We start from the raw sequence: 26725 nt of genomic DNA, 5'->3' as shown, positions 1-26725 counted from the left end.
AAACTTATTTTCTGTAAAGGGCCAAGATAGTAAATGTTTTAGGCTTTGAGGGCCACAAGTGGTATCTGTTGCATTTTTTAAAAAATTATAACCCTTTAAAATGCAAAACTAATTGTTAGCTTGTGCATAGTATAAAAATAGGCTGGCCGTGCGCTGTGGTTCATGCCTGCAATCCCAGAAATGAGGTGGGAGGCCGAGGTGGGCCCATCACCTGAGGTCAGGAGTTCGAGACCAGCCTGACCAACATGGTTGAAACCCCGTCTCTACTAAAAATACCAAAATTAGCCAGGCATAGTGGTGGGTGCCTGTATTCCCAGCTACTCAAGAGCCTGAGGCCATAGAATTGCTTGAATCTAAGAGGCAGAGGCTGCAGTGAGCCAAGATCAAGCCAGCCTGGGCGACAGAGCAAGACTCGTCTCAAAAAAAAAAAAAAAAAAAAAAAAAAAAAAAAAAAAAAAAAGCTGTTGCTGCATTTGGCCTATGGGCTGTAGTATACTGATTCCTAATTCTCTGGGTAACTTTAGTGTTTGATTAGATACTAGAAGTTAGGTTAAACCTTTGTATTTTACAGGCTAACCTTAATAATCTTAAAGTAAAACTTACGTATTTCATGAAAAGGAAATAGAGATTTTACCCTAGTACTCTTTTTTTTTTTTTTTTTGAGGCAGTGTCTCCCTCTGTCACCCAGGCTGGAGTGCAGTGGTAGGATCTTGGCTCACTGCAACAACCTCCTCCTGGGTTCAAGCGATTCTTGTGCCTCAGCCTCCTGAGCAGCTGGGACTACAGGCATGCGCCACCATACCTGACTAATTTTTGTATTTTTAGTAGAGACGGGGTTTCGCCATGTTGACCAGGCTGGTCTTGAACTCCTGACCTCAAGTGATCCTCCCATCTGAGTCTCCCAGTGTGCTGGGATTATAGGCGTGAGCCACTGTGCCTGGCCCCTAGTACCTTTTCTTTTCTTTTTTTTTTTTTTTTTTTTTTTGAGACAGAGTCTCACTCTGTTGCCAGGCTAGAGTGGAGTGGCATGATCTTGGCTCACTGCAACCTCCACTTCCTGGGTTCAAGCAATTCTCCTGCCTCAGCCTCCTGAGTAGCTGGGACTATGGGCACACACCACCACGCCCAGCTAATTTTTATATTTTTAGTAGAGACGGGGTTTCACCATGTTGGCCAATATGGTCTCAATCTCTTGACCTCGTGAACCACCTCCCTCGGCCTCCCAAAGTGCTGGTATTACAGGCGTGAGCCACTGTGCCCTGGTGTACTTTTTAAGACAAGAATTGCAGAATATATATTTTTACCAAGTTAATAACTTATCATTTTAAAAAGCTAATTACTTGACTAGAATATAATGCCTTACATATTCTTTACACTCAGGTCAGTCCATATCTGAAAGGCAAATAGAGTTATTTTCTGCTAGTACATTGTGTGGTCCCTATGTTCCTAGTGTATAAGGACTGTTACCTAGTTCACATTTATCTGGGTTGTTGACAGATTTTCCTGGTCCCTTTGGACAGTGCATGGCCATGTTGGCAAAAGCTATCAAAATTGAAACATTGACACCATGAGAATTGTGTATTTTCCAGTCTGCTAAAATCAAAAGTGGGAAGGTTCAGTAAGGTGAATGACAGAAGCAGTCTTTGGGGTATCTATTACTCCTCATCTGGCTTTTTTGCTTTCTGGGGGTCTCAATTTAAGTATAATGTGAAAATTAGTTTTACGAACCTAAAAATGTTGAGTGATTAATTTCCTGGGTTTGTTGTTAATTTCTAGGTATTTAAATTAATTGTTAGAAGAACTCCATTAAAGAAGGCTTTGCAATACAACCTCCTTATGTGCTATGTCTCTGTTTAATAGTAGTTGAGTTTGCCTACATGAGATCAATATTTTGCACTTTAGCTTTTTATGAGTTAAAAATTGACAGAACAGTTACTGTGCACTTGGTGTGCACCATGGTAGTCTCCCAAGTAGTGGTTTTTCTGCATTTCAATAGTACATGAGATAGGCTGTGGGTGGCAAGGTTTCTTGAGAAAGTCAGGGATGCACACAGTTGGGTTTTAGAATACAGCTTGTTCCTCCATGCCCTTCTGCCCCAAAAGGCTGGTAGTCTTACATCTGTATATAGTTAGGGTATTTGGTGTGTTGTTTCCTTGACAGAGTTTTGCAAGAATTTGCAGATTCAACAGGAACAAAAACTTACTTAAACAAAATCTCTTAGTAAAAGCATAGCCTAGCAAGATTTAGAATACTTATGGTTAACGGTTCTTTCTCTTTATGGAGTGCTTTGTTTCCATGGCCTCACAAGTATGTTTTCAGATAATAGTTGAGTTGAAAATGTCATCAGTCTCTTGATTTTAAAAAATTTACGTATTTAAAGTTGTATACTTTTATTCCCACGTATTTTCAGTTGTTCTTAAAGTTCAATAAGTGACATTTGAAAATGAGTATATGTGTATAAAAACAAAAGTAGGCTGGGCGCAGTGGCTCATGCCTATAATCCTAGCACTTTGGGAGGCTGAGGCAGGCAGATCACATGGTCAGGAGTTTGAGACCAGCCTGGGCAATATGGTGAAACCCCCCTCTACTAAAAATACAAAAATTAGCTGGGCGTGGTGGTGCATGCCTGTAGTTCTGGCTACTCAGGAGACTGAGGCAGGAGAATGCTTGAATCCGGAGGTGGAGGTTGCAGTGAGCCAAGATCGCACCACTGCAGTCTAGCCTGGGCAGCAGAGTGAGACTCCATCTCAAAAGAAAAAAAAAAAAAGAAAAAGTTAAAAAACAAAAACAAAAAACACAAAATGAGTATATGTGGCAACAAGTCTTATTCTCAGAAAAATCATTGTGTGCCACTTAAGAGCTTAGTGAGTAGTCAGTGGATATTAAATATCTGTTTCAGCTATATTTTATCTTTAAAAATTATCTACAAATTTCGGAATGTGAAAAGCCAGTGTTTTGTTTCATAGGTATATACTGTATGCATTTTAAAAAATAAGAGCCAGTGCCAGTGGTTTACAGTGTACACAAGGATAATGTTCTCATGTTCTCTTGATGTCAGTATGACTTTAAAGCATATTATGAAGAAATAACTAAGTCTGAAAAACTGTGGTAAATAACTGATACTCTAAAACCTAAATTTCTCATTACTAAAAATAAGAAATGGAAGAAGTCACCCTGTGCTGTTAATTATATGAACCACTGAGGTCCTGACACTGAATTCTTGGTTGTGGATAATAATCTCTTCTTTTTAATTATTGGCTTCCAATTCTCTCTCTGCATTGCTGGAAACAAAAATCATGTATTTCACTATTGGTGGTGGGGATGCTGACGCTGCAAAAGTAGACACATTCAAACTGATTTTAGAAATAAGTTAAAATCAAAATTTGCTTCTGCTAAATTAGTAGAGGACCAATACTGTTTTTCTCCTTCATAGTATGTTTTGGTTCTTCTACATTGACCTTATAACTTTTTTTTTTTTTAAACAGGAATAGAAGTTAACATTCTTAGAAAATTTATGAAAATATGAGCTTTTACCTGGTTTGTGTGTGTATATGTATATACGTATTCTTAAATTTTTTACATTGATTTTCAAATTGAAAGAGAATCATTTGTGAAAATATCTTACAGAGCTCATGCTTTACATTTTACATGCTACAAAGTTATTTCAGTGCCTTTATGTCGCTTATTAATGAAAATTTTGGATACATAATATTTTGAAGACAAAGGTAAAAATAATAAACCCTTTCCTTTTGAGGGTTAATGATAAATATAAACTGTAAAACGATTAAAAAAATTTTTTTTAGAGACAGCATCTTGTTCTGTTGCTCAGACTGAAGTGCAATGGTTCAGTCATAGCTCACTGAAGCCTCAAACTCCCGGGCCCAAGCAACCCTCCTGCCTCAGCCTTTTGAGTAGCTGGGACTTCAGGCTCATGCCAACATGCCTAATTTATTAGTAGAGATGAGGTCTCAAACTCCTGGCATCTCTTGCCCTCTCAAAATGCTGGTACTAAAGCATGAGTCACCACACCTGACACTTAAAATCTTTAATATACAGGTGTAAGTAGGTATCTAATTTAAAGTGCCAACAAAGGTAGTTGAAAATTTGTATTTATACTTGGCTTAGCGAACTAGTTGACTAAATTGATTCCATTAAAAATAAGAATGTTCTTAGAATATAATGATTTTCATTATTAAATAGAAATATATCACTGGATGGTATATGTTAATGACTTGAGATACGCATTTTAATATATAATCACGTTACTTAAATGCCTGCTTTTTGAACTGAAACTTAACATTATGAATTTTAAATTAAAGTTTGACTTTAGAGGTAAATTTCTGTACTTTACTAAAGCAGTTCTTAATACGCTTCTGAGATTTCTAAAAATTAGTATGCCTTAAAGAATTGAGGTGTGTAACTACTGCCGGCAGCAGATGTACAGATGACTTCTGTGTGCAAAAATTAAGCCCTGGCCATTGGTTGACTTCAGCTAATACTTAGTTGCCAATTATCTGTGTGTGATTGAGTTTAAAACTACAAATGGTACTTGTGATATATTAACTTTTTAGGTGCTAGGTCCACTTTGTTACATTTGGTTCAGTAGAAACATTGATGTTACGGATCTCAGAAAGTTAAAATATGTATGCCAATCCCCAAATTAGGTAATTCATTCTTAATTTTAAGATAAAAGAATAGAATTCCCTTAAAATTAAATGTGGAGTAAAATATACCAGCTTCAAAAAATATTTACCTACCTTTTAGAATAATAAACACAATATTACATCTTTTAATTTGCACTACATATAGATTAATATTTCTGTGCATTTCTCTGTGCTCCTACTTTGATGGTATGCTTTTCTGAACAAACTAGCAGCACAGTTAAGGAAGTCCTTTTCCCCTTTGATGACTGCCTAATTTTCTAGATTGGAAAGGATTAAAAACTTTTATCTCCATATGGCCAGTATATGATTGTGCCTGTTGTCATAGCTTTCTTATCATAGGCTTAAGCAGGAAAAACTCTATTAAAAGTATTTAAATTAGAATAGAAGGTACAAAGCCAGTATGATTGAACACTGTTCTAAAAATTATTTTTAAGACTTGTAGTAAGGCCAGGTTTGGTGGCTCATGGCTGTAATCCCAGCCCTTTGGAAGCCAAGGTGGGCGGATCACTTGAGCTCAGGAGTTTGAGACCAGCCCCGGCAACATGGCAAAACCCTGTCTCTACAAAAAATACAAAAATCAGTCGGGTGTGGTAGTGCTTGCCTGTAGTCCCAGCTATTTGAGAGGCTGAGGCAGGAGGATCACCTAGCCTGGGAGGTCGAGGCTGCAGTCATGATCGTGCCATTGCACTCCATCCTGGCAACACAGTGAGACCCTGTCTCTAAAACAAAACAAAATAAATAACAACAAAAAAGAGCTTGTAGTAACGATACAAAATGCTCCTATTTTGTGTGTGTCCTTTAATTCATGATGTTTTTATATTATGGTAAGCAGCTCTCATTTAAGATTTTAATTTAATAATGTAGTTAAACATGGACAGAAGACCCAGTCTCAGCTTTACTTGTAGACCCTGGAAATAGATTGGAAGGTGTTAAAATTTAAAATAAAACTCAAGATTCCAGTTTCTTGACTCATCTTTATTTTGATATTCTTTTATGTTTTTGTTGTTTTTTAACAAAGGTTGCACGTCCATATTTTACCATTTTTCTTCTCATTCTCCCCTGGGGGAAGGTGTGGGAATCAGTAGTACATAAATCACCTTTTCCCTAAGTCAAAGAAGTAATTTAAAGCTAACTTCAGTTTAGTCTTTAATTCCAAGACTAGCAAACTAAAATGGTTGCATTAATTGACAAACAGATGCTAATAAATGTGTTTAGGCTTGTCATAATCTCTCCTAATTCCTAATTTAAAATTTTTTAAATTTAATTCCATTAGAAAACAAAACTGACTTTTAAGAACAAACCAGGATTCTAGCCCATATTTTAAAACTGCATCCTCAGTTTTATTCAAACAGTCTGATGTCTGTTTAAAAAAAAAAAAAAATCTCAAGCTCATAATCTCAAACTTCTTGCACATGGCTGTCCCAGTAAATTACTCTTACCAATGAAACAGACTTTAAAGAAGTTGTGTTTTACAATGCAGAGAGTGGAGGATGCTTTTTATACATTGGTGAGAGAGATCCGACAATACAGATTGAAAAAAATCAGCAAAGAAGAAAAGACTCCTGGCTGTGTGAAAATTAAAAAATGCATTATAATGTAATCTGGTAAGTTTAAGTTCAGCACATTAATTTTGGCAGAAAGCAGATATCTTTTAAAGGTAACAAGGTGGCAACCACTTTAGAACTACTTAGGTGTAGTATTCTAATACTTAGTTGAAGTATTAAAAGATAAGAAACTTGTTTCCATACTTAGTACATTTATTTTTAATCTAGTGGGAATTATAATTGAGACAATTTTGATGGCTGTAGTAGACTAATCTATATTTGGCATAAAGTCTAATGATTTAATGAGTCTTAAGTAAACTAAGTATTTGGGAACTGATATTTACCTTTATTTGTAAGGGAAATCATACTCAAGTTTTGAGATAATAAGCAGCTTTTTTTTGTTGTTGTTAGGTAGCGAGAAAAAAATATGAGAGATAGTAGAGAGCAGTAATATTGAATGGTCCAGAAGGTGGGAGAAAGCCACTCTTAAATGTGTTTTTTCTTTTGGATATTTTACAAGCAAATAACCATTCTTCTGCCTAAGTTCTCCAGCTCAGTGGCATCAGCAGCACAGCACTTTCTTATTCCAGTGAGAAACTTGGGAATTTTAGGATGACTCCTACTGCCCTCTTTTCCGCCTGGTTCCCCATTTGGAAGTATCCACAAATTCCTGTGATGTTACATTGTGTGTCTTTTATGTCATCATTAATTCAGGCCCCTATCATTTCTTGTTCGACTGTTAGAACCTCCTATTTGATTTACCAGTTGCTGCCATCATTCATTGTGCAACCAGGGAGATACACTTTAAATAAATGTCATTTTCAGCCGGGCGCGGTGGCTCATGCCTGTAATCCCAGCACTTTGGGAGGCCGAGGCAGGCGATCACCTGACGTCAGGAGTTCGAGACCAGCCTGGCTAACATGGTGAAACGCTGTTTCTACTAAAAATACAAAAAATTAGCCGCACGTGGTGGCACATGCCTGTAATCCCAGCTGCTCGGGAGGCTGAGGCAGGAGAATCACTTGAACCTGGGAGGCGGAGGTTGCAGTGAGCCGAGACTGCACCATTGCACTCCAGCTTGAGCAACAAGAGTGAAACTCCGTCTCAAAAAAAAAAAAAAGTCATTTTAGCTATAGGATAAAATCTCATGTTCCACAGCATGTCGCAGATAGTCCTTACTACCTTCCCACCACTCCAGCTCTTTTTTGGTCTTATATCTAAAAACTTCATCTTGCCTGAATTTCTTTTGTTCTTCTATAAATAAATAACATGTTATTTCTTACCTTCCCTTGAGTTTGAGTCTTGGCTCTTGTTTGGAATGCCAGTATTTTTATCCCTAGTCTTACTAATTAGCTAACACTCTCATGATTCCCCAGTCTCCTACTCTCTAAAAATCTTTCTTGAAACCCTTAGACTAGGCATGGAGCCCTTCCTGCGTATTCCCAGAATACTATTCTTAGCTATTATATGCTTCCCATGTTATGTTGAAATAACCTCTTCTGTTTCATTCCTATATTATTTGACAGCAAAATCTTAGCCAGAATTACATATTTTTAATCTTTGCATGCCCATTGCCTAGTAAGGTTCCTGGCACATAGTAACTACCCCATAAATATTTATTGTGTGGAATTCTCATTTTCATTTCTAAACCAACCCATATTAAACTCTGTCTTGCTAAGAAAATACTTCACTAGGTATCATAAAGTTCATGGCGAAGCTTAAGCTTTGGATGCATATTGTTTGTAATATATCATGTTCTTAATAGGCAATGAAATTACAATTTTCAAAAACTAGCATATCATTTATTATATTTATTACAAGTTGGTGTTCTTTATTATATGAATTTTAGGTATTTCACAAAAGTATAAAATACACATTTGAATAGTAGACTCAATCCCGAAAGATATTATGTGGCATACTAATTTACTAAACTCGGAAACAAAGTATGACTGGCATTAATTTTTATTGAAATTTATGAACTCTTAATAGTTTTTGAGTATCATTGTGTAAAGCAGTATTTTGCAATTAAAGCAATTTTGCATGTTAAATTTTACCACAACCTCTAAAATACTGCAAATTTAACAATGCAGTTTGAAAAGTTACACATTTTAAATAACAGTACCATGACCAGATTTAGGTGGTGGTTTTAAGTTTTTATTTTCTCCTCCTATTGTCTCACCATTAGATGATTTTAAAAATAGAACTGTTTAGAGTAAAATAAGAAATAAGTGTTATGCTCTAATTTATATTTAAAACAAAGGTGTAAGCATATACTATTCTAAAATTTCTAATTTGTACAATTATGTTTTATACAGTGACTGTAGGTGAATGTCTCACAGTTGTTTGATGTGATGATTCCTTGTTTTTTCAGTACACATGGAAGTAATTTATGTAAAAGAGAAGTATACTTGGTAATTAAAAATTTTAAATGAAATACAATTTAAAAAAATTTATTTGACAAGCTGGCTGTAGTGTGTGAGTCTGTAGCATCAGCTGCTTGGGAGCCTGAGGCAGGAGGATTGCCTGACCCCAGGAGTTTGAGGTTGAAGGGAGCTATGATGGTGCCATGGCACTGTAGCCTCAGGCAACAGAAAGAGACTCTATCTCTAAAAAAAAGTAAAAATAAAAAAGCTTTGGCCCAGGGACAGTGGCTCACACCTATAATTCCAGAACTTTAGAAGTCCAAGGCACGAGGATTACTTGAGCCAGGAGTTCAAGATCAGCCAGGGCAACGTAATGAGACCCCACCTCTAGCAAATAAACAAACAAACATTTAACAATGACAAACATATATAAATTAGCTTTTCTTAGTCCTGAAAAAGATAATGTGTAACCAAAATAATTACTGGGCTACTTACGTGTATGTGTGAGAATGATTAGTTCTCATAAGAGAAAAAAAGAATTCATTGCTCTGTGTAGGTTGTGACATTTCCTTCATGATTGAACTTAGTTACTTAATTTGTCTGTTTGTTTATTTATTTATTTATTTTAAAAATAGAGACAGGTTCTTGCTGTGTTGCCCAGGCTGGTCCCAAACTCCTGGCCTCAAGCAGTTCTCCTGCCTCAGCCTCCCAAATTGCTGTGACTGTAGGTGTAAGCCACTGTGCCAGGCCAAAATTACTTAATTTTAACAAGATGATGTAGAGGAGAGTTCAGTGCAACAGAAGCCTAGAATCTTTATTAGAATCTTAGAAAGTAATGTTATCAAATTCTATGTTTTCACCATAAAATGTGTCTTCTCTGTATCCATCACATGGTTTTTCATTGTTTTCTGCTTTACCATTTTAGTACCATTGGCATTTTTCTTCATTGTAAAAGTAGTAGAAATGGAGTAGATTACATAAGGATGTGATCAGAGGGAATTAATTCATGCAGTACGGTAAGGGAGTTAGATTAGATCCTCTTTTAAGATTCCATCACATTCTAAGGGTTTATGATTCTAAACTGTCAAGTAAATTGTCAAGTGCTGGCAAGCTACAGAATAATTTTTATTATATCATTGGAAATTTTCCCCTCTGTGTGTTAAAGAGTTTAGCCTGAAGGGACACATACACATACATATATGTAATCAAACCTTGATGATATTGTATTGCTGATAGATTATTTCTTACCACTTTTCCTTTCTCCTTTGGGAGAGACGGAAGCATATGTTTGTGTGGTATCAGTAATGATGTTAGAGACTGGGAAACATCAGTAAGTGCAGTTTGGGGACTTTACTGGAGACATTTATTCACTAGTGCTCAAATAAATAATGCTGGTTTTTATCCTGCTGTTTGCTTAATGTGGACAAGCCTCTCATTCCCATTCTGTGTTTACCTCTCTTAAAATATTGGTCACGCTTTCTTGAATTATAGATCTATTAGGAAAATTCACTAACTGCAGCCAACTTTCATTGTTCATGCTCCAAATTTTATTATTTTGAAATATTGTTCATCTTAGTAGTACAGTAAAAGAGATATACCACTTAACATTTTTTGTTTCTTTTTCTTTGAGACCGAGTCACGCTCTGTCACCCAGTCGAGGGCAGTGGTGCGATCTCAGCTCACTGCAACGCACTCCGTCTCTCCGGGTTCAAGCAATTCTCCTGCCTCAGCCTACTGAGTAGCTGGGATTACAGGCACCTGCTACCACACCCAGCTAATTTTTGTATTTCTAGTAGGGGTTTCACCATGTTGGCCAGGCTGGTCTCAAACTCCTCACCTCAAGTGATCCACCCATCTCAGCCCCCCAAAGCGTTGGGATTACAGGCATGAGCCACTGTACCTGGCCCACTTAACATTTTAAATTAATTTCAAGATAATATAACTTGAATATTTTTACACATGTAATTTTTATAATATATTTATTTACATAGTTTACAATATCCAACAGAAGGGATTACAATGAGTAAAAACCCAGTTTTTATTGTTCTTAAAGTGGCTTGATTTATACAACTTAATGTGTTGGGTGTTTCTTTCTAAGACTCCCTCTGCTGTCTAGGTTTGGAAGTATTGTGAGGTTAACAGATTTTCTTTTTATAGTTACTACTCAGTTGAACAGGCTTTAAAATACAGAGAGAATCATATTTTTTTCTTAATTTTTTGCTTTTATTTATATTTTTTATTTTAATTGGAGACATGACAAGAATTGACTTGTGTATGGATCTTGCATAATTTAAGTATTGCAGGTTTGAAATCTCTTCTACCACTTTGAGAGTGCCATTTTTCACATTGTATACTATTGGGTTGAAAATTATTATGGCTTAAAATCATTTTTAGCCATTAAATTTAAATAACTTTGCTTTAGTCATAAATAGATGGTGGTCACAATGACTGTTAAACTCTTTGAAGACAGGATATTTAGCTTTATATGGCAAGCTTTAGAATACCTAATATATTAAACAGAAATTAAAACTTTATGGGATAAAGAGAGAATCTCCTCCAAATTGGTAAACTATAAGATCTTTCAAATGATTTAGCTAATTTCTCCACAAATCTGAGGTATTAGTTTTTGTTTTTGTTTTTTTTTAAGTGGTATTCTCCTGTATTGGGGTCACTTTAAACCTTTTTCTTAATGATAAATATATGAATTGAAACTAATCCCTTAATACATATTATTTGAAAACTGAAATAATATGTTTAGATACTGTTTACTACTTGATAAATTTATTGGAATAGGATGTTCGAATACTGTTTACTTCTTGGTAAATTTTTAAATCCAATGGATTTTACGTAAGTATAGAACCAGAGCTCAAATACTGTTACTGTGTGTGAAGACTTATGAAAACAGTTTACAGTTGCATGGCTTATATCTAAAGTTCAGAAACATAAAGACAATTAAGTGTGCACACACACAACATGCATTTGGATTTTGGTGACTTAGGTTTGCCAATGTGGAAAAAATAGCAAATTAAGTTCTCCTGTGAAAAAGTCATTACCTTATTTAAAATTCTGTGCCATTGGTTATCCTTGTCTTTTGTGAATATTGAGTGTTCCTGTTTATAATACTGACATCTATGCGGATGACTTAGGAATTCTAAAAGTCTAACATATGTAATATATATTCAGTTGCCTGAAGAGAAACATAAAAAATCCTTTCTTAATATTGTTTCCATTAATAATGGAAATTTGTTACCTATACACATGAAGCCATCGTATATATTCACATTTTAATACTTTTTATGTATTTCAGGGTGTTGATGATGCCTTCTATACATTAGTTCGAGAAATTCGAAAACATAAAGAAAAGATGAGCAAAGATGGTAAAAAGAAGAAAAAGAAGTCAAAGACAAAGTGTGTAATTATGTAAATACAATTTGTACTTTTTTCTTAAGGCATACTAGTAAAAGTGGTAATTTTTGTACATTACACTAAATTATTAGCATTTGTTTTAGCATTACCTAATTTTTTTCCTGCTCCATGCAGACTGTTAGCTTTTACCTTAAATGCTTATTTTAAAATGACAGTGGAAGCTTTTTTTTCCTCTAAGTGCCAGTATTCCCAGAGTTTTGATTTTTGAACTAGCAATGCCTGTGAAAAAGAAACTGAATACCTAAGATTTCTGTCTTGGGGTTTTTGGTGCATGCAGTTGATTACTTCTTATTTTTCTTACCAATTGTGAATGTTGGTGTGAAACAAATTAATGAAGCTTCTGAATCATCCCTATTCTGTGTTTTATCTAGTCACATAAATGGATTAATTACTAATTATAATTTCAGTTGAGACTTTCTAATTGGTTTTACTGAAACATTGAGGGAACACAAATTTATGGGCTTCCTGATGATTCTTCTAGGCATCATGTCCTATAGTTTGTCATCCCTGATGAATGTAAAGTTACACTGTTCACAAAGGTTTTGTCTCCCTTTCCACTGCTATTAGTCATGGTCACTCTCCCCAAAATATTATATTTTTTCTATAAAAAGAAAAAAATGGAAAAAAATTACAAGTCAATGGAAACTATTATAAGGCCGTTTCCTTTTCACATTAGATAAATTACTATAAAGACTCCTAATAGCTTTTCCTGTTAAGGCAGACCCAGTATGAAATGGGGATTATAGCAACCATTTTGGGGCTATATTTACATGCTACTAAATTTTTATAATAATTGAAATAATTTTAACATGTATAAAAAATTCTCATAGGAATTAAATGTAGTCTCCCTGTGTCAGATTGCTCTTTCATAGTATAACTTTAAATCTTTTCTTCAACTTCAGTCTTTGAAGGTAGTTTTAATTCTGCTTGTGACATTAAAGATTATTTGGGCCAGTTATAGCTTAGTAGGTGTTGAAGAGACCAAGGTTGCATGGCCAGGCCCTGTGTGAACCTTTGAGCTTTCATAGAGAGTTTCACAGCATGGACTGTGTCCCCGTGGTCATCCAGTGTTGTCATGCATTGGCTGGTCAAAATGGGGAGGGACTAGGACAGTTTGGATAGGTCAACAAGATACATTCTTACTCTGCGGTGGTCCTGCTGACAAATCAAGAGCATTGCTTTTGTTTTTTAAGAAAATGAACTCTTTTTTAAAAATTACTTTTAAATATTAACTCAAAAGTTGAGATTTTGGGGGGGGTGGTGTGCCAAGACATTAATTTTTTTTTCAAACAATAAAGTGAAAAAGTTTCACAATCTCTAGGTTTGGCTAGTTCTCTTAACACTGGTTAAATTAACATTTCATAAACACTTTTCAAGTCTGATCCATATTTAAGAATAATGCTTTAAAAATAAATATTAATAAAAATCCTTTTGATAAATTTAAAATGTTACTTATTTTAAAATATATGAAATGAGATGGCATGGTGAGGTGAAAGTATCACTGGACTAGGAAGAAGGTGACTTAGGTTCTAGATAGTTGTCTTTTAGGACTCTGATTTTGAGGACATCACTTACTATCCATTTCTTCATGTTAAAAGAAGTCATCTCAAACTCTCAGTTTTTTTACAACTATGTGATTTATATTCCGTTTACATGAGGATACACTTATTTGTCAAGCTCAGCACAATCTAACTTTTTAACCTATGTTACACCATCTTCAGTGCCAATCTTGGGCAAAATTGTGCAAGAGGTGAAGTTTATATTTGAATATCCATTCTCGTTTTAGGACTCTCCTTCCATGTTAGTGTCATCTTGCCTGCCTACCTTCCACATGCCCCATGACTTGATGCAGTTTTAATACTTCCAATTCCCCTAACCATAGATTTACTGCTGCTATGGATATCTCCATGAAGTTTTCCCATTAAGTTACATCAAAATGCCCTATATCTTCCTTCCTCAGGGCTCGAGAATCTGACAGATACCATAATGGGATTTGACCTAATCACTAATTTTCAGGTGGTGGCTGATCCTTTGAATATCTCTGCTGCCCAATCCATTAGCGACAGTAGGATTTTTCAGACCTGATATGAATAGACAGAACCCTATCCAGTGGAAGGAGAATTTAATAAAGATAGTACTGAAATAATTCCTAAGGTAATCTACAACTAGGAGTACTCCTGGTAACAGTAATACATTCCATTGTTTTAGTAACCAGAAATGCTTTTTTTTCTTTTTTTTTTTTTTTTGGTGTCAGAGTCTCACTCTGTCACCCAGGCTGGAATGCAATGGTGCCATCTCGGCTCACTGCAACCTCCATCTCCCAGGTTCAAGCGATTCTCGTGCCTCGGCATCCTGAGTAGCTGGGATTACAGGCATGTGCCACCACACTTGACTAATTTTTGTAGTTTTAGGAGAGACAGGGTTTCACCCTATTGGCCAGGCTGGTCTCGAACTCCTGACCTCAAGTGATTCACCCGCCTCAGCCTCATAAAGCCGTTTTGCAGAACTCATTTATTCAGCAAATATTTATTGAGTGCCTACCAGATGCCAGTCATTTCACAAGGCACTGGGTATATGGTATCCCCAAACAAGAGACATAATCCTGGTCCTTAGCTAGTGCTAGCATGGTCTGTAGTATCTGAGTAAGGCTTTTAGCCTATGGCCCAGAGATAACACAGTGTGTATTTTAGTTTTGCAAAGAGGGGTTTGGTCCCTGTGCCTGCTCTATAATTGTTTTGCTATGATTCCAGTGAAACTCTTTGATCGAGCTACTTTATGTAAATCACTTCATTGTTTAAAGGAATAAACTTGATTATATATTTTTTTTAATTTGGCATAACTATGTGATTCTATTGAGACAGTTACTGTACACATTAAGGTGTATGTCAGATATCCATATTGAAATTCCCAAATGTGTAATATTCCAGTTTTCTCTGCATAATTAAAATATACTTAAAAATTAATAGTTTTATCTGGGTACAAATAAACAGGTGCCTGAACTAGTTCACAGACAAGGAAACTTCTATGTAAAAATCAGTATGATTTGAATTGCTATGCTAAACTCCAGATCTTTGGAACATTGTTTAGATAGGGTGTTAAGACTTACACAGTACCTCTTGTTTCTACACAGAAAGAAATGGCCATACTTCAGGAACTGCCGTGCTAATGAGGGGATATTTAGGCCTCTTGAATTTTTGATGTAGATGGGCATTTTTTTAAGGTAGTGGTAATTACCTTTATGTGAACTTTGAATGGTTTAACAAAAGATTTGTTTTTGTAGAGATTTTAAAGGGGGAGAATGCTAGAAATAAATGTTATCTAATACCGCCTTAAAGATAAAAATCCTTGTTGAAGTTTTTTTTTTTTTTTTTTTTTTTTAAAAAGCTAAATTACATAGTCTTAGGCATTAACATGTTTGTGGAAGAATATAGCACACATATATTGTATCATTTGAGTGAATATTCCCAAATAGGCATTCTAGGCTCTATTTAACTGAGTCACACTGCATAGGAATTTAGAACCTAACTTTTATAGGTTATCAAAACTGTTGCCTCCATTGCACAATTTTGTCCTAATACATACATGGAGACTTTGTGGGGCATGTTAAGTTACAGTTTGCACAAGTTCATCTCATTTGTATTCCATTGATTTTTTTTTTTTCTTCTAACCATTTTTTTCTTCAAACAGTATATAACATCGGGGAATTTTTTTTTAGATAGAAATCTTTGTCAAAAAGTAATGATTTCTTGATAATTATGTAGTAATGTTTTTAAGAACCCAGCAGTTATTTAATAACTTCTGTGTTAATACTGGATAGCATGAATTCTGCATTGAGAAACTGAATAGCATACAACTGATAGCTGTCTGTCAGAAAATGAAAATTTCTTTCTAAAGATACATGAGTTCTTGAAGAATAGTCATAACTAGATTAAGATCTGTGTTTTAGTTTAATAGTTTGAAGTGCCTGTTTGGGATAATGATAGGTAATTTAGATGAATTTAGGGGAAAAAAAGTTATCTGCAGAAATGTTGAGGGCCCATCTCTCCCCACCACACCCACATAGAGCTAACTGGGTTACAATGTTTTATCCGAAAGTTTCCAATTCCACTGTCTTGTGTTTTCATGTTGAAAATACTTTTTTGCATTTTTCCTTTGAGTGCCAATTTCTTACTAGTACTATTTCTTAATGTAACATGTTTACCTGGAATGTATTTTAACTATTTTTGTATAGTGTAAACTGAAACATGCACATTTTGTACATTGTGCTTTCTTTTGTGGGACATATGCAGTGTGATCCAGTTGTTTTCCATCATTTGGTTGCGCTGACCTAGGAATGTTGGTCATATCAAACATTAAAAATGACCACTCTTTTAATTGAAATTAACTTTTAAATGTTTATAGGAGTATGTGCTGTGAAGTGATCTAAAATTTGTAATATTTTTGTCATGAACTGTACTACTCCTAATTATTGTAATGTAATAAAAATAGTTACAGTGACTGTGAGTGTGTGTTTATTCATGGAATTTGAATTGTTTGCCCCGAAATGGATATGGAATACTTTATAAGCCATAGACACTATAGAATGCCAGTGAATCTTTTTATGCAGCTTTTAAGTTAGAAATATCCTTTATTTCTAAAAGGTGCTGTGGATATTATGTAAAGGTGTGTCTGCTTAAACTTAAAACCATATTTAGAAGTAGATGCAAAACAAATCTGTCTTTATGACAAAATAATAGAATAACATTATTTATTTCCTTTTATCAAAGAAGGTAATTGATACACAACAGATGACTTGGTTTTAGGCCCAAAGGTAGCAGCAGCAACATTAATAATGGAAATAATTGAATAGTTATGTATGTAATGCCAGTCACCAGCAGGCTATTTCAAAGTCAGAATAACTCCACACATATTATTTCTATAACTACATTTAAATCATTGTCAGAAACTTGGTTGTGGAGTGAACCTTGAGTATGTGCTGTTAATGTATCAAATTGGGTGAAAAAAAAAAGGGATTCCTTTCAAAAGTTAAGAGAAATAAATTATTTTGCTGATTAAATATTCAGTAAATGGCATTCTCTTGTCAGTAAAATGGAGAAATAAGCTAAAAATAATTGGCTAAGTCCTATTAAGTTACAGGATTAAGTGTATTGTATTTTCATTCAAAATTGGGTGTTCATTAATTTATAATCGGTAGTATAGCTAAATTGCTATGTTTGTATCAAAATTGAGCATTAAGTTGCTGATAATTTCTCAGCATGAACAGAAGTTGAAACCTACTTAGTTCAGTAGGGCAGCTCAGGGATTTTTTACACAATATGTATATCTTCCCATTTTAAGTTAGAATTAATTCACATTATCTGGTACACATAAACAGCTGGCACTGATTGTCAGCTAAATTAAAGTAGTAATGATCAATGGCTGTTTGTCAGCTAAATTAAAGTAGTAATGATCAATTAGTTTTGTTGGTATCTGAATAATAGCGTTGTTTCATAGCTCTGTATTTCCTAAGGAAGTACAAGGCTTCTAGCTCTTTCATTACAAATTCGCCCTGTGCAATAAGTTCTTTGATCTTCTCTGGATTCTTCACATCTTTGTTTTTAAGGAAAATGTTCTTCAAACGCTTTTTAAAATAGTCTGCTCCTTTTGGATAGTCTCGTCCAAGATACAGCAGCTTCAAAAAGAAAGATTATGTATTTCTAAACAATCCATGTCATATAATAACATTTTAATAAAATTGGCAACATAATTACTTACATTTTTATAAAGTTTTAGTACTTCTCCTCTTAAAGAATTGGCCATTTTCATTTACCATGTAAATTCTCCACTTTTATGCGTAACATGCCTAAAGAAAGGAAAATTTTTTGCAGTTAGCTGCATTGTAGTCTTAAAAAAATCAAAAAAGGTTATATACACTGAGACAATAACTTCTGAAAAATTCAGTAAATATTTCTTGAGAACTTTTTTGTTCCACGTACTGGGATATAGTTATAAACACTTCAGATAAAATAACCTGCTGTCACAGAATTGACTTTTTCCTATGAGACACTAAGCAAAGATGACGATGATTATGAAAGGTCAGATGAAGGAAATAAGATGAGAAAGTGGATTGTTACAGATAGGTACGTGTACCTCCTTTTATGCCACAGTGGAACGAGCTAGATTTAAATCCTAGTTGCATAACGTACAGATTAATTAACCATGCTGAGCCTGAGTTTTCTTTATCAAACGAGACATTATCTTTACCCTGCTCTCAAGGCAAGGCCAGATCCACTTGAAGGACATTGAGCAGAAGCCTGATCAAATCTTGATGGCTGCTTATCCAAAGGGAGGCTAAAAACTAGCAGAAACTGGGTGAGTTAAACAGGTTGGAATAGATGGGCAGTAAGATTGGTGGTGAAGAGGCCAAATGAACAAGCTGTAAGAGGGTGTCCCTGAGGAACAGGTGACATCCAATGGGATAAATCATGCTTCTTTATGTGTAATATGTTAATGCTACTGAGTAGAGGAGGCTCCTTAAAGGCATCCTGACAGCCTAAACCTAGAAAATAATTCCCACTACCTGTTACAGTTGAATAGTAAGCTCTTAACATTGCATCCCATCAGGTGGATTCAACTGAAATTTGTTCCATTGTGATTGATGTTAATTTTGATTACCCAATTAGAGTCGTATTTGCTAAGACTGTCCATTATAAAATTATTTCTCTGAGGAACCTAGTCCTTTTAATGGAGAATAGCATTTAGAAACTATAATCTGGATGGAATGTTTTAGAAACCAAGGTCTGGGTGCTAGAAATGCTAATCACCATGGGACTGTCACTGTTCCCAGGTCCTCTAAGTGACAAAGCTGCAAGTGTACATACATGCAGATTTAGGTGTTGTGTGTGTGTGTGACTTTTATATTAATCTCCATATAATCTGCTACCTAACATTGAATTCCAATACTACAGGGTTTATTTTCATTTCCCCTCTTTACATGGGTTTAATACTCTTGCCTAACAATGAGAAGTCTGGTTCCCACTTGTCCTTAATAAATTTACTTTTTATAATCATCACCCCTCCTCTCACTATGTAATCAAATTCCTCTTGCTCTCACCATTCAGTGCACACACACTACTCTCTGAGCTCTGCCACCCAACGCCAGAGTGCCACTGCCACCATCCCACATGCATGGTCTTCTCTTCATCCCCCTTTTTTCCAACCTACCCTTCTTGGGCTCAAGCAATTTACACTGCACCACTTCCTCCCTCCTGGATAAGGCTCACCTTTTGTTCCCATTCCAAAAACCTGTGCCACCATTTCCTTCACCCTAACAAGATGCCCTCCTCATCCCCTGCTAGGCTGCTGCTGTGCACAAGTCCCTACCCCCAAAGGCCCTCCTCATTGCATTTGGGCTCCAGTACCCCCTCTCTGGGCTACTACCTTGCCAGTCTTTCTCTCGCCCCCACCCCCCTTCCCCAGATGCCTACCTTGCTCAGTGCCACAAAATGACTTTTGGGCTGAATTACTCTGAAGGGCAAGCAGGAAACAACTTTTTTTTTTTTTTTTTTGAGACGAATTCTCGCTCTGTCACCAGGCTGGAGTGCAGTGGTACCATCTCAGCTCACCGCAACCTCCACCTCCCTGGTTCAAGCAATTCCCCTGCCTCAGCCTCCCAAGTAGCTGGGACTACAGGTGTGTGCCACCACACCTGGCTATTTTTTTTTTTTTTTTTTTTGTATTTTAGTAGAGATGGTGTTTCACCATGTTGGCCAGGATGGTCTCGATCTCCTCACCTCGTGATCTACCCACCTTGGCCTCCCAAAGTGCTGGGATTACAGGCATGAGCCACTGCGCCCGGCCGCAACTTATATTTTTAAAATAGCCTTTTAGATCAGTTTTAAGGGTTATTTTATAGTTAACTAGCAGAAAGTGTGGATTAAAATGACAGTACCATACTCAGTTAAAAATCATTATGGATTAAAATTGCAGTACCATACTCAATTAAAAATCATTGTGCTACATAATTTAAGTTCTCCTGTTACTCTCCTGTTCTGGTTGGACCCTGTAGTACAATAGTGTAGATTCTCATTGTGACTTCACCTGCCCCTTTAGGCGTTTTGCAAAATTTACACCTTTTACAATTTTAAAGTCAGGGTACCAGTGCCTTTATGTATTTCATCTTAAATTTTTATATGTATTAGACATAGAAACTGCATAAAATATGAATGTACAAATATACATCTGGGTACCCATCGTTCAAGTTATGAAACAGAAAATTAGAAGTCTTAGAAGCCCCCTGTGCCCCTCTCCAACTGCTTCTCTTTCCCCATCTCTACCAAGATAGCCTCTAGTGACTTCCTGCTTATTCTCTTTAGTTTTCCCACCACTCATGAACATTGCCCTAAATATTTAATTCCAGCAATTTGAGCAGCAAGCACGAATCTAGCAAGGAAAGGGGCAACAATACTGCTGTTAATTAAAAGCAAACAGTCCTAGTCTGGCTTTACCTTCTCCAGGCTTTATGAATCCCTTCTGGAGATGTTAATTTGCAATGTCATGAGTGAATACTGGGCTCCTCACAACTGAAGCATGTGGGAAGATCAGAGTGTAGAACTGATACTTGATTTCCAACCAATACATAGCAAAAATGGGAAGAAGGAAGACTATTTCCTGCTTTAAGCTCACCAACGCCCAACATCAGCTTTCAGGAATAGGTTGAAAAAGAAGGGTAAAAGTGAGTGTCCTCAGTTGGTCCAGTCAGCATAGCACAGAAGACAGCAGGAATTTCATCACCACATGGTCAAGGCAAATGGCGGTAAGAATCTGAGCCAGGCTTGCCTAGGCATAATGTCCTCAGGTTAAAAAGATGGTACAATGGCAGCAGGGATCTTGGTGGTAACAACCACCAATGTGAGTCATACTGCTTGATTCTGGACTGACTGCTCTCTACATCAAGAAGCACAACTGTAGTACTGGAATCTCACTTGACCATGCTCCCAGAAATTCCTTTTGCCTATCCTCTATGTTGATTATCCCATTTTCTACATTTCAAAGTGTTCCATTTACTGGTTTTATTTTTGTTTCTGCGGAGCACATCCTAACTTCTTGAAAAGGGTACATGGAAGGTAAATGAGACCCTGGATGTCTAAAAATGGCTGGCTCCCTCTACTTGTTTGATAGCTTGTCTGAGTATAGAATTGAAAGCTGGAAATAATTTTCTTTCAACATTTTGAAGCAGTCGCTCATCTGTTTGCTTTTACCATTGCTTTTTTTTTTTTTTTTTTTTTTTTTTGAGACGGAGTCTCGCTCTGCCACCCAGGCTGGAGTGCAGTGGCCGGATCTCAGCTCACTGCAAGCTCCGCCTCCCGGGTTCACGCCATTCTCCTGCCTCAGCCTCCCGAGTAGCTGGGACTACAGGCGCCCGCCACCTCGCCCGGCTAGTTTTTTGTATTTTTTAGTAGAGACAGGGTTTCACCATGTCAGCCAGGATGGTCTCGATCTCCTGACCTCGTGATCCACCCGTCTCGGCCTCCCAAAGTGCTGGGATTACAGGCTTGAGCCACCGCGCCCGGCCTTACCATTGCTATTAAGAAGTTCAAAGCAGTCCTGGTAAGTGATCCTCTGGATGGATGTTATTTTTTCTCTCTCCCCAGAAACTTACAGAATCCTCTCCATGAAGATTTTGAAATGTTAGTCATGTGTTGATAATGGATTTATTTTCATCCATTGTGCTGGACACTCAGTTGGCCCTTGCAATCTGGACGCTTGTTTCCTTCAATTTGGGAAAAAATTTTAAATGATTTCATTCATGATTTCCCCCCTCCTCCATTTTCTTTTTTCTCCCTTCTTGGAACTTTTATTATTTGGATGTTTGAACTTCTAGACACGTTCTCTTCCTTTTTTCTCTACTATTTTCCATTTGTCTTTTTTTTAAGCATGGAGTTTTGCTCTTGTCACCCAGGCTGGAGTGCAATGGCCTCATCTCGGCTCACTGGAACCTCCGCCTCCTGGGTTCAAGCGATTCTCCTGCCTCAGCCTCCCGAGTAGCTAGGATTACAGGCATCTGCCACTAAGCATGGCTAATTTATGTATTTTGAGTAGAGATGGGTTTTCACCATGTTGGCCAGGCTAGTCTCGAACTCCTGACCTCAGGTGATCCACCCTCCTTGGCTTCCCAAAGTGCTGGGTGGGATTACAGGTGTAAGCCTCTGTGCTCGGCCTTTTATTCAGTTTTATGGGAGATTTTCTCATTTTCATCTTTCAAGTGTTCTATTGAGTTTTTCACTTCTGCTCTTCCTGGACAGTTAATTTTGACCATTCAGATTGCTCTCAGCATAGCTGGAGACTACTACAGAGATGTTAAAAATACTAAAAAGTTAAATAGAGTAGCCTGGGAATGGGAGTACGGGCTGGAGACCAGGAAGGAATCAAAGATGCACGAGGCAACCTTTGTGGATAACGGATATATTTATTGCCTTGATTGCGGTGATGGCTTCATTGTGTGTGTGTGTATACATATGCATATATATGTATATATACATATCTATATAGTTAGATGCTATATAGTATATAGTGTAGTTTTCCCACCACTTAGCCCTGTTCTTAGACTTTTGCTGGCATTTCTATTCTTTGCAAAAATATATTAAAATATATATTTACAAATAGAGGTAGCCATTTTCAGTATATAGTATACTATGGTATATATATATCTACTATGTAGTAGATAGTATATATAGTATATAGTACATAGTAATTCCTTTTATTTTTGTTTCCATGGAAACAAAAATTATATGTATACTATAGGTAGTATATATACTATATAGCACATATATATCTATAAATATGCATAGATAGATGTGTATATATGAACCAAATTTATCAAATTATGCTTTATAAGTGTAATTCAGTGTCAATTCTATTTCAGCAAAACTTAAAAAAATAATAGAAATGCCAGCCAAAGTCTAAGAACAGAGCTAAGAGATGCTGAGGTAACGGTAGAAATTGATCTAAACCACAAGGCTGCCAATTCGTGGGTAGGAGAGGTGACTCTACCTGCCCCCAGTCAATGGCTGCACAGAATTTGGGGTATGCCTCGCTGGGGAGGGAACCCTGGGAATATACACTTGAATCAGTGAAAAAATCTGAAAGGCACTTGCCACCAGCATAGCAGTGAAGCCATGACCTTTTCTTGCTGAAGGTCATACATGTACTGCTTTTCTGGCTCCTCTTTCGTAGGGAAAAAAAATCACACAGGAACCAACAACATTACTTCTACATTAATACTTGTAAAATTGTACTTACTACTAGTTAATGAGCTAATTCACATAACAAGCATACTATGTAGGCATTTTTTTCTTTCCAAGTGCACTGATTCTTGCTTTCTTGAAATTTTCTGTTGTTTTACTTCAAATAGCTTTTCTGCTTGCTTTCGTCTCTATCACTTCTGAGCTTTCTTCCAAAGTCTGGTCATTCTTTTCTGTCTACTCTTATGAGTGAAAAGACACAAAAGCTTTTTACATCTGTATATATGGGTGAAGCATACAGACTCTGGGCTTCACTTAGGGTGCTCTGAGCGGGCCTTTACTGAGGAACGTCTGATGTCAGTATCTTGGATTGCTCCTCCTGGGCTGGGCGTTCCTCAGAGTTGAGTCTTCCAGTCTTCTAAGCATTTGCCTATTAAACATTAAAAAGTGAAAGAGGAATGCAGGCCCTGTATCCAGCATTATTATACCTAAATTCACTTAATTTTGTTTCCAGTGTGCTTCTCTAGAATGCCTGAGGGTGCCCCAGTCCAGGGACTAGTATTACTTTGTCCAGAAACCTCTAGTCTTTTATGGGAGTAAAGGGGTAGAGTTACTTAGAGGTGTTTCTCAAATAGCTTTCATGTAGTCCACTTCCAATTTCAGGGCCCCTGTTTCAGTGCCTTTTGAGAATTCTGCAGAGTAAATTGGGTTTTTCTGGTGTGCTAAGTCACATTCATTCACCTGTTTTCCAGCTTCTGAAGTTTTATTGCTGTTATCTCCTGTCCCAATTTTTCCAATTTATTTTTATATCATTTTACTATAGATTTAGTCATTTTGGAAGGGAGTAAAATTAGATGAGGGTATTTAACCCACTATATTAACTACTTCATTTTTTAAACTTCTTTTTCTTTGGCAGACAGCCATTAGCAGTGTGAAATAATCTTACTAAGAATGATTCTTAGGCTGGGCATGGTCGCTTGTACCTGTAATCTCAGCACTTTGGTAGCCCAGGGCCGGAGGATGGCTTGAGGTCAGGAGTTTGAGACCAGCCTGGGCAACATAGTGAGACCTTGTCTCTACTGAAAGTAAAAAAATATTAGCCAGGCATGGTGACGTGTGCCTGTAGTCCCAGCTATTTGGGAGGCTGAGGTGGGAGGATCGCTTGAGCCCAGGAGGTTGAGGCTGTAGTGAGCCATGATTATTCCACCACTCCAACCTGGGCAAAATTCATTTTGAGACCCTGTCTCAAAACAAAACAAAACAAGCAAACAAAAAACACCTCTTGGGAGCCATGTTCTTTTCACATAATTTAAAATTAAATCTACATAGAAGTAATTTCAAATTGCAAACTATAACCTGTTTAATGCCTAACAGCACACCTTCATTTAATTCACAATTTGTAACTTGTGAAAGCTTTTAGGGACCTGGCTTAAGTTGTCCTTTTTAGTTGTTGGTCTTTTTACAAATTATGTATTATAAAAGACTTGCCTAGCAAAAATGTAACTAGTGTGGCTAAGGTAAATTTGTTCTTCTTTGATATGTTAACTTACATGAATTAATGCAGTTTATCTTTTTTTTTTTTTTTTTGAGACGGAATCTTGCTCTGTTGCCCAGGTTGGAGTGTAGTGGTGTGATCTTGGCTCACTGCAACCTCCCTGTCCTGGGTTCAAGCGATTCTCATCTCAGCCTCCAGAGTAGCTGGGATTACAGGTGCCTGCCACCACGCCCGGTTAATTTTTCGTATTATTTTAGTAGAGACAGGGTTTCACCGTGTTATCCAGGATGGTCTCGATCTCCTGACCTCGTGATCTGCCCGCCTTGGCCTCCCAAAGTGCTGGGATTACAGGTGTGAGCCACCATGCCAGGTAATGCAGTTTATTTTTATGCAGTTGACCTTGAAGCATTTAGGTTTATTTTAGCCATTAAGAGAAACAGGTCTCCTTAGGTTCACAATGTAGTGAATAAACAATTTGAGTTCAGCAGGGTCTGAGGCTGCTCCTGAACTCTGCACGAAGTCATGGAGGTTACTGTTTTAAGTAAAGAGCCAAGAGTTAAGGACTAAGAGAAGACCCCTATTATTCTGAAAACTTGCATGTGTGCGCTGGATGAGACAGCGGTTGCAGTCCCCATTGATAGTTTTTCCCCGCTGCCATTCTAGGCTGAGGAGTTAAGACTGTACCAGTTTCAGTTCTAGGCTAGTGGAGAATTGTCATTTTACTGGGGGTTATGTGGTGCCCAAAGTTGTTAACCATTCTTCCCCACGGGGTAGTACAGTGAGAGCTTCAGTAAAGCCTTTCCTCTAAAAGCCCACTATTTTAAGGTAACTTGGGATTACTGTACTGTCTCCTTACCCCCAAGAATCCTAATTTGAGTTGACTGAGGTGTTTTATCATTAAACATTAGTTCTCCTGAAACTAATTTAAAAGGAAACCTTAACTTCCATACCAAACAGCCACGGCAAACTGAGTAAGAACTCTGTACGAAGTCGCTATTAAAATGTTTTTATCTTGCTACCAGGATACGGATGTAAAATGCTAATAACTATTACACAACCTGTAATAGTTACAGGTTACAATGGGGATAATAACACTTTAACCCATAAAGACTAGCTTAGTCCTACTACTTATCTATGAATAATGCATGTAGCCAATAACACTGGAAGGGATCGAGCATTATAAACTTAGAATTCAGAGATGAGAAATGGTGCCAGTAATTTAAAAGTATTTTCAGGTCTCATAATGCTAAAACAGGGTGCCCTACAATTACAGAGAACTCAGTTGGGCCTGAGGAGAACAGCCTCACTTAATTGTAGTTTTCCTGGCGGTGTAAGGTGCCAGCGTTTCTTCGTGTGGGAGGAGACTGAAATTCTGAAGGTTGTGCTACTCATTAGTACAATTAGTCTGTGACCTTGGGAAACTAATGAGTATTTGGGGCCTCACCGATCTTCATGTTAAGGAATATTTTACCCAGGAATTGCTTCATTTTCTATTCTTGTTTAGGGCGCTCTTAGGAAAAAGGACACGTACGCTGCACAGAAAGTAAACAATAGAGCAGAGAGAAGAATCCGAAGGTCAATAATCTTAAAATAAACAACCCTCTGGAGTCAACTTAATTCCCTCTTTAAATTGCCGAATGAGCCCCATCCCCCTGCTGGCTTAAATCGCAGTGGCCCGGGCCGCCCACCGGGTGTCCGCCGCTTGAACCAGGCCCATGCCGGTTCCCTTCTCGAAACCCTCCCAGAAAGACTGAGCCCCAACACACTCTAGGAAATAAACCGTCAAGGTCAGGAGACGCTCAGAACCCTCTTCCCACAGCCGGTGGTCCTCGCCCAGAGCGTATTTCGCCTGCAGACCCCAGGATCCGGGAAACGGAACAAAACTCCCCGGCGCCGGCACTCACGCACTTTCCGGCACGCCGGAGCCGCAAAACCTTCGACCGCTTCGACAAATCTGTCAGTCTACTGCGAAGCGCGGTGGCGTTTGGGGAGGAGGGCAACCTGTCAGTAA

The 26725-nt window shown here is 37.2% G+C and overlaps 2 protein-coding genes across 3 annotated transcripts in view; one reads left to right on the top strand and one right to left on the bottom strand.

The window, feature by feature from the left end:
* Nucleotides 1-16495, top strand: part of KRAS (KRAS proto-oncogene, GTPase) — a 47260-nt gene extending 30765 nt beyond the window's left edge. Inside the window, exon 7 of the mRNA XM_050749980.1 lies at nt 11879-16495. Coding sequence (XP_050605937.1) covers nt 11879-11995 — 117 coding nt within the window. The 3' untranslated portion in view covers nt 11996-16495. The remainder of the gene's footprint in view (nt 1-11878) is intronic.
* A 235-nt stretch (nt 16496-16730) lies between these two features.
* Nucleotides 16731-26722, bottom strand: ETFRF1 (electron transfer flavoprotein regulatory factor 1). Of its 2 annotated transcripts, none has more exons than XM_050746794.1 (3): nt 26619-26722; nt 17752-17839; nt 16731-17668 (listed from the first exon to the last, which is right to left on the bottom strand). In XM_050746794.1, the coding sequence occupies exons 2-3, from the start codon at nt 17800-17802 to the stop codon at nt 17447-17449; spliced, it is 273 nt and encodes a 90-aa protein (XP_050602751.1). In that variant the 5' UTR covers nt 17803-17839; nt 26619-26722; the 3' UTR covers nt 16731-17446. The 2 variants fall into 2 exon arrangements, with proteins under 2 accessions (XP_050602751.1, XP_050602750.1); XM_050746793.1 differs by having other exon boundaries at nt 26623-26722.
* Between the last annotated feature and the right edge of the window lie 3 nt (nt 26723-26725).

Source organism: Macaca thibetana, chromosome 11 (genome assembly GCF_024542745.1).
Source record: "Macaca thibetana thibetana isolate TM-01 chromosome 11, ASM2454274v1, whole genome shotgun sequence".
Taxonomy (NCBI): domain Eukaryota; kingdom Metazoa; phylum Chordata; class Mammalia; order Primates; family Cercopithecidae; genus Macaca; species Macaca thibetana.
Note: the sequence above shows the minus strand (reverse complement) of the source record. Positions and strands in the feature narration are given on the sequence as shown.